Raw genomic sequence first — 9,055 nt, 5'->3', positions numbered from 1 at the left:
TTATATTTACAATGATTAAAAATTAAAATGTATGTTTAATTGATTAGTAAATTGCTAATTATTATTTATGCTTGCTCAGATCACTAAATGATTTTTTTAATTATGAGATTTACAATTAAAAAAAACAACGTGAAATATTTTTCAATTTTAGGCATACTTTCGTTTTAGGTATACTTTCTTTTTTAGGGTTACGTACCTCAAAAGGAAAAACGGAACCCTTGTTTAATTTAAAATCTGTCCGTTGCTGAATCCTAAATCAATTCGAAAATATAAAATAGCTAATAAATAAAATTTTACCATACTCTTGTCAAAATTACTTACTTACTTTCACACTTTTTTTACATTTGAAAAAACATGGCGGTAATTTTAAGTTTTTTTAATAATAATCAGCGTGTTATTACGCCACAGCTTTAGATTACCACGTGGTGTATTTAATTCAATTTATTACTAATTATGTATTAACTATTATTAAATAGTTAACTATTGTTTTCATTTTTTTTTGTAGTCACTCGGAATAATTGTAAATATTATTAATTATTATATTACTTTACGAATTATATTTTTTTTTGTGATCGCCTTTTTTCGTTTTCTTTATTTTTCCTTTTTTAATTTTTGTTGCAGTTTTTTTTTCTTATAGCAACACTAGAAAAAACTTTTTTTCTTTAGACTAAAAATATTTCATCGAATAACCTTATAACTTTGATGTTTATTTTTATCATGATAACTAGTGATTCCTATACAAAATACCTACCATTCTTAATTCTGTTAAAATATACAGTACAGAATGATAATTATAATAATTTAACTTTTATATTATAATACAGCCTATCAAGGTAACTTATACTGTTATTGTAGATAAAAAATGAGAGTTTACTGTTTTTCTAGAATGCAAAACACGCTTCTATCTTGTCTTTGGATCTTAATTTGGATTAAATCAAATTAAATATCCAGCAAAGTATTTCCCAGTAATAAATTCCAGTAAAATCTCATTTTGGATTTATAATGAAGCAAACTTACCAATATTTAGAGTACTTATGACCATACTTTACTCTCGAAAAGTAGTTAGTAGGTATAGCGCTAGGTCTCTGTTACGTAATCCCATACAAATGACAGAGCCAAAAATCTCAATGGATGTTAACTATCTTGAGTCACCAACCAATCTCAAACGAAACTGTTTCCGAATAGAATTTTGAATGTTTTTTGAATGCATTTTCGATTTTTTTTTTAAATTTTTGAATGGAATTTGCTGTAATAATAACTGACTAACTGACAATTCTAAAACCTCATCGAGACCACCACAGCGAGGCATTGTACCCAAGATTCTGGCAGCATTACCCCTTTGGATGGCCAAATTATTTCTTTGCCCAAGGTACCAGGTCCCCAGTTGACTTGATAACCCTTTTCGAAATTTCCTCAAAAAGAGCTCGAGCCCTAAGGTCTCCACGAAAGGCACAAATATGAAGCTCCCATCGAGGTTTTATATTTGCGCCTCTTGAATTTTCAAATTGAATTTCGAAAGTTTTTTGAAAATGTGTTTGTGATTGGTTGGTGTCTCAAAATGGTTACCGCCCACTGAGATTTTTGTCTTTATCTGTATGGGATTACGTAACAGAGAGAGCGCTATATGTACTAACTTCTTTCCGTGTATAGAGTATATTTATATTAATTATTCTGTGTTCAGGATTCTCGTAACAAAAAAAACAAAATAGTCGCATAATCGTTATGTATGGGTAATTATATAAACGTATGTATTGAATGAATATTAAATGGTGGGATGTATGTAAACGCCATATACTTATTGTAAGATTCTTTAGAACACTGCCAATATATTATTAGAACGAAAAGTCGGTTAATACACTCAATCGAGTTAACTTTGCTTTTTGAATGTAACATTTTGTAATTTCATTCATATATACAATTTAACATATTTCCGATTGGTATAAAGGGAGAATTTCTTAGGAAATGTGTACCTAATAATAAAATTTATTTTCCCCTTTTTTGTTGATTTTAAGAATAATTTACACAGCACGCGACAGGTCGAGATGGCAATCGGAGTGGGGACTACTCAATAGTTTTCAATAATTTTAAAGTCACAGTTATATTGAAAAGCAAAGTTAGCTCGAATATTAAGTACCTACCAATATTCACTATTATACGGTTCTAAATGTATAATTTAGGGATTATATCGAAACGAATATCGTTATTTGTACTAAAATCTACCAATAGTTGTAGCGTTTCCGAATGGCGTTTACTGGAGAGTGCAAGCTTACTGTACGTGTACATATGCCGGAGTCAATAAATTGATACGTAAGTGAAATAAATGTTTTGTTTCATTGCTACCATTTTTCCCTACATTTAATTTAAGTTAAGAGTATAATTAGAACGGTAAGTGATATACAGAGTGTAATTAGAACGGTAAGTGATAATATACAGAGTATAATTATAACGGTAAGTGATATACAGAGTAAGAAAAATGCTCTACGCTGCGCTCCGCCAATGTGCGCCGGTCCTAAAGCGACAACTGCGCCCTCACTCAAGTGTCAAAAGAGCCTTGTCGGACTGTAGGTAGATGTAGAAGTGATTCAGGTATCTGGAGTTAGGTACGTATTTATTAAGTGAATTCCAAAAATAAAAAACCAGAGTAAAAAAGGCATGTTTTTTATTAAAAAGAAGAGGAAAATAAAATTACAGAAAAGGATACCAACATTTATAAATAATATTTCGTCGTATTTTTAACCACATAAACAAAAAATATCCGTTAACAATCTTTACAAGAAAATCTATGTCATGTACATTTTTTAATCTTGTTCATTTATCAAAAAAAAAAAATATGATGCTACAAATATTTTTACACATAATTTTTTATGTAATAAATAGCTCTTGATTTTTAACTGTTTACTTTTGTAAAAATATTTGTTTCAAATATTACTTAAAACATTAAATATAGGTACTTAGTAAAAATATCAAACACTCGTATAACAAAATCACAATAAATACAAAAATCGAACAAAACATGGTCAATTAATGTTGCCATACTGAAATTACATTTCCGTGCTGAGTTTTCGTTATTTTTAAAAATTGAAGCTTATAGCTATTTTTTTTTTTTAATAAACTGACCTCATGGTTTTAGGTTCTGGACCTTTTCAATAATGCCTTTTTAAAGCATGACAATAATTATCGCACAATTCGAGAATATTTTGTGTGTAAGCACTTAATGTCTAAGTATATGTATTTATAGTGTATACATTTTGAGAAAGGACTGACATATTTTGCATAATATGTCAACTTTCATGCCAAAGGATTTTAGTCCTAAGGGGCAAGCGACGGGTCTGCCCGCGAAATTCATATTTTATATCATTATAAATGGCAGTATCATTTCAGTATCAATGGCACTATAATTTGTGAGTTACAGTCGATACTAGAGCTAATTTCTTTAACTGGACCCTTTCAAGTAAAGATTTATATATAAACCTGTGAGGATGATACTGCCATTGTCGCAATTAAAATGCCATAAGCCTACGTTGTCGTATTAGTTTACAAATTGCGAAAAACCAAATTAAATTTGAATTTCACGGGCAGACCCGTCTCATGCCCCTTCCGTACTTTTGACATGACAGTTGACACATAGAGAGTCTCTTCTCAAAACTTATGCATTATACAATTTGCTTTTTTGGAGCTGATTTCAGTATTTAAGCTCCTTATTTATACGTTAATATAACAGAGTTGTGATGATTTGATTACATTTGGACCGCGTTTAAAAACTAAATACAGATATAAAATATGTTTAGTAAAGTTTTTTTTAATATTCGATATAGGTAACTTAATATTTCTAAAAATAAATAGACGCGTTTTAAACATTTCATCTTTTAGGAAAACATAAACAAATAATAATAATAATAGTTTTTTATTACTGGTAACAAATTTACATAATAATATTGTCGTAACGTTGAATTAATGAGGTAGTGATTTCAATAAATCCTCCTTTTTATAAACTTTGGCGTATTTAGTTTTTTTTTTTTTAATAAATATGGTAACATGAATAATTATGCGTTTGGAAATGGTTTTTAAAGGTGGGTTCTAGCGATTCCTAAACTAATCTAACATTTACGCCAATAGTGAGAGAAAGCGGTTTTTTTTAGAATTTGTTTAAAGTTTGCGTTTATACGAACAATTCTCAAAATCCTCTTAGAATGTATATGCATTTTAATGGTAAATGGTAGGCAGTGTCTTATTGCTTATATGAAGTACAACTTTTCGCGTATCCGCTGATTGATGTCATCGAGAACATGCCGGAATCGAACCCGGGACCTGGTGTTACTAACTTGACTCCACTACGCCAATGGTGAAAAAGTAGATGGTTACATGGCGCCACTTATAAAATATTGATGGAACATTAATTATTTATTTGAAAGTTATTGAGAACTATAAAATCGATTAACATATCGATATTCATTACAATCGATTGTCCGTATAAAACCCTACGGTAAATTGGGATTTCTACTTTTCTTACAACTAATATACAATTTCATATAACGTTTTACATACAATCATAAATATATTTTTGTAAAAAAAGCCTTTATGTATAATATAAGTAAGTAGCGTACATAATGAGAAAGTTGTACTTAACTCTTAATTTAAATAATTTAAGTATATTTTTTTATAATTATCGCTAGCTTAGAGAGTAAATTACGTTAGATATAAAATAAGTAATATTCACAAGGAAAAAATCTAGGATTTTTGTGTCATTTTAGAATTTTTTGTACAAAATTGTCTAACATCCCTTTCCCCTCAAATAAGGGTAAAACTTTGAAAGAATTGTTGAACTGAATGAGATTCAAACCTAAGACCTTTCAGAATTTCAATCTGCCTATTTTCATTGTTGAGTTAATATACTTAAAATAAATTAACGAAAATTAATTCATTGAATAATTTTACAAAATAAAACTCTGGTATGATTTCCGTTTTAAAAAACATCTTTAGGGAGGAACAAAAATTATGGAAAAATTTCCTTTTCTTCTAATCGTGGTGTGAAAAATTATGATCATTTAATTTCTTAAAAATTATAAATTTACACTCTAAGCAGACGAATTATAATTAGTTTATTTGTAATATATTATTTATTAATTTGTGCATTAAGCCGAAGATCACAACATTCTTATGTTTTTGTCCGTGTATGGAGACGTGATGTAAGCCCTGCAAAGACAGAAACAAAAACATTAGTCCATTCAAAATGGCATCGAAAAATAATAGGTAAATTCGAAGATAATTATTGAAAAATATTCAAGAAACGTATTCGAAACGAACGAAAGAAAGACATATTCCTTATATTTTTTTATTTACTGTTAATATTTTCAGTAAAAATCTTAATTCTCACTCTTGTAACTTTAAATTAAGAGCATCGATGTATATAGATTAGCCTTTTCCATACAATTCCGTCCGCAAAAATACGCTTGAATCTTACGTCATCGTCATTGACAAAGTCAATGGACTTTTGCAAATTCTATTGACTTTTTGAGCGCGTTTTTTAAGCCCTTCGAAGGGCCTATCTACCTATACACATCGATGATTAAGAGTAAATAAGAGGTGACATATTATATTTGTATAAAGTAGTCTTTTCAAACTGTGTAGTTTAAAATAAAAACTAGGTAATTCCATTAAATAGTTCATGTGCTTTGGTTAGGTGTAAATTATAATAATGTAGTGTGTACCTAATTATTAAATTATTTCGTAAATATTTCGATAATCAGTCATGCATTCAAATAAAAAAACAACAAACGTCAGAGTAAAAAAAAACAACTAAAAACTACTAAACTACTAACTCTATGAGTGGTAAGTAACTCAACGATAAACTTTTTTTTACAAATCGTGTCTGGTTTTTTGCAGCCGATTTGACTCCAAAGTTCTAAAAATATATACTTACCTATCTATGCAAAATAAAATGTTATTTTTTTTAAATTCTTATTTTTATTTTAGTCTACTTGCTCTAATAAATAAAATACTAAAACACCTTATTGTATAATTATTTTAACTGGCGATTAAAGAGCTTTGAAGATTTTGGCCTCCCTAGTAGGCCACCATTTTTCTGACACTTTGGAAGACTTTATCTTATACAATAGTTGTTTGTATTGATGCCAGCTATTGATTAATGCAGGTTTTATGGTTTTATGGGTGCTTTAAAAAATATGGCGGACCTGTAGGTAGGCCAGGCTCCATACCAAAATATTCAAACTCCATTGCTGTTTTGACAGATAATCTTATTTATCACATCTATGTGATAAAAAATCTGTCAAAATTCGCCAGTCAAAGTTAGGTAATTAGACAATTTAAAAATATGCCTACAATAAAAAACATGCAACAACGAAAAGACAAGCTCAAGCCAAACAATTATAAAGGCGACTACAGACTTTAGTATTTTCAAAGGACCTGAATAGCTTGCGATTTTTTTTATATTTTTTATATTTTTTTTCTTGCAGTCTTCTTAGCTTGATTATTCGCTTAGCACTGGGAGCATGGATCTAGAAGAATAATTATTTTCAAGTTAATTATACATAAAATATTATAAACTTAAGAATAATAAATCTGTAATATTATAATAATATGCTATGTAACAGCTACTTACATAACATAGGTAATGTTTCAATTCATTTTATAATATCTACGTAAACTCTGACCATTTCAAAATTCCAACGCCAATATTGTATAAATTAAGATACTTATAAAAATTAAATTAATTAATTATATTAGTTAAAAATGCATGATATTTTTTACAAAGACAACAATTTTCAAATGATTAGAGTAGATATAATTGATATAAAATTATTTTGTTAACAAAATATATAAATAATTATATAGACTTAGGATATCATGAAAAATGATTGACTAATCTTTTAAATAATTTACCATTTTATAATAGTTGAAAAAAGGGTCCAGACAATTTAGTTAAGTATAAATTTTGTTAACAATAGAATTATTTATAATGCAAAAGCTTAATAATCTATAAATGAAGGTGACCGAAACTAAAAAATAAGCGAAACAAATTGCCATAGTTCCGTTCAAACTAACATACACTAAAATATTCTCAATGCAAAAAAAATATTGAAATGAAGAATAGCTTCAACCAAAAAAATTAGGCATAGGGGTGATGCACTCGCCTGTTTATACAGGGTGTTTGGTAATTATTATATAATGACGACACGTACCCATGCTACTCTGATCTGATAAACACAATGCTGAAGTATAATGACGAAATAAAATTATAAAAATTTCTAAAATATTAATAAAAAAATGTCAAAGTTTTCATAACCGTAACGTGCCCTAACTCACTGAGATCGTTGGCCATCTTTAGATAGGCCAAGGTCAACGATCTCAGTGAGTTAGGGTACATTAGGGCCATGAAAACTTGGTCATAAAAAATTAAAAAAAATTGTATGGAAATTTTTATAATTTTATTTCGTCATTTTACTTCAGCATTGTATTTATCAGATCAAAGTAGCATGGGTACGTGTCGTCATTATATACTAATTACCAAACACCCTGTATATTAAAAATAAAAGGCACCACTAGCGCACAGAAACAGATTGATAATATACACATATCTTATGTTTTGCACATAGTTTATGTGAAAATATTCAGTTTGTAACCAGAACACTAGCAAAAACGAAAAATAGGTGATAGCAATGATGATTACTGATATCATACCATAAAAAAAACTAGGATTTTTTTAAATCCTATATTTTTAAAAGTTCACAATATCACACTAATACTATAAAGGCGAAAGTTTGTGTGTATGTGTGTGTGTGTGTGTTTGTTACTCCTTCACGCAAAAACAACAAGACGGATTTAGCTGAAATTTGGAATGGAGATAGATAATATCCTGGATTAGCACATAGACTACTTTTATCTCGGAAAATCAAAGAGTTCCCACGGGATTTCGAAAAGCCTAAATCCACGCGGGCGAAGTCGCGGGCATCGGCTAGTATTGCATATAAAACATCTGATTGACGCTAGAGGTCAATGAACATTCCTTAAATAGGTCACTCGAAGTCAATGCCGCATCGTAGATGGGGCATTGACCCGAATTTTACACGCTATACAATGCGGGATTAAAAAATACTAAATAACTAAAACTACAAGATAAGGCATTAAAATAAATTAAGGCATTAAAGGATTTGGTTATTGGCAGTGGATTGTGTTAAGGTAGTATCTTAGTAACGCTAATTTTTTGCTAGCGTTCTGTTTACACCCTGTATATTATGTATTTAACAGTTACAACAATTACGTCCTAAGATACCTATGCAACATTTAAAACAACACAACAATTATTGCTCGCGCTAGTAGCGCCATCTACGCGTAAATGTATCAGCATCTATAGACATGCCAACTTTTATCTCCAATTTAGGTCCACAGCTAAACCTTTTTGACGTCTATGGATTATTTTGTTAGTCGGACTTCCACTCGGGTTAATAATTTTGATAGAGGGCCGATTTTCCAATCAAAATAACTTTTATCTGAGGAATAAATTTGCTAAGATTAATAGCCTCGATAGCTCAACTATTGAGGAGCGGCCTGAATTCCGAAAGGTCGGCGGTTCAAACCCCACCCGATGCACTATTGTTGTACCCACTCCTGGCACAAGCTTTACGCTTAAATGGAGTGGAAATGGGAGTATTAGTCGTGATTAGCATCATGGCTAATATTTTATTTAAAAAAAAAGAAAAAAATGTGGTGATTTTTTTTTTCTCTCGTCTTTCTTTACATAGATTAGCCAATGTTAAGTTTGTAGTTATTTACAAGTTAGGGAAACTATATAAGTATGGACTTCGGCTGTGCCGGCGCCCGCCGACACGCGCGCGGCGCCCCTCTAGAGCGCTTCCCAGTTAGTTCCACCACCAAAAACACCAGTGAAACACAAAAACCGACCACTTTTAACAAAAAAAAACACTCCAAAAAAGCGCCCAGCAAACGCCAACACAGACGAAGTCGTCGGAGTGGTTATAGTCGATCGTCTGAGTAAGGCTGAGATTTGAGATTTATAGAGCGAACTTTGACTTTTGAC

General features: G+C 30.2%; 1 protein-coding gene across 8 annotated transcripts in view; it reads right to left on the bottom strand.

Annotated features, from left to right (window-relative positions):
- Positions 1-3,924: 3,924 nt before the first annotated feature.
- LOC123878204 overlaps positions 3,925-9,055 on the bottom strand; it is a 55,346-nt gene continuing 50,215 nt past the window's right edge. For 5 of the 8 annotated variants that reach the window (XR_006798789.1, XR_006798785.1, XR_006798790.1 and 2 more), the window contains 2 exons: positions 6,405-6,515; positions 3,925-5,193 (listed from right to left, as the gene is read on the bottom strand). Coding sequence is in view for 1 of the 8 variants with exons in the window: in XM_045925322.1 (XP_045781278.1) it covers positions 5,145-5,193 (49 nt within the window). In the remaining 7 variants the exon portion in view is untranslated. The remainder of the gene's footprint in view (positions 5,194-6,404; positions 6,516-9,055) is intronic. The other 3 variants (XR_006798786.1, XM_045925322.1, XR_006798788.1) reach the window with 2 other exon arrangements.

Source organism: Maniola jurtina, chromosome 25, assembly GCF_905333055.1.
Source record: "Maniola jurtina chromosome 25, ilManJurt1.1, whole genome shotgun sequence".
In the NCBI taxonomy this organism is placed as follows: Eukaryota; Metazoa; Arthropoda; class Insecta; order Lepidoptera; family Nymphalidae; genus Maniola; species Maniola jurtina.
This window is presented reverse-complemented; position numbering and strand designations above follow the sequence as displayed.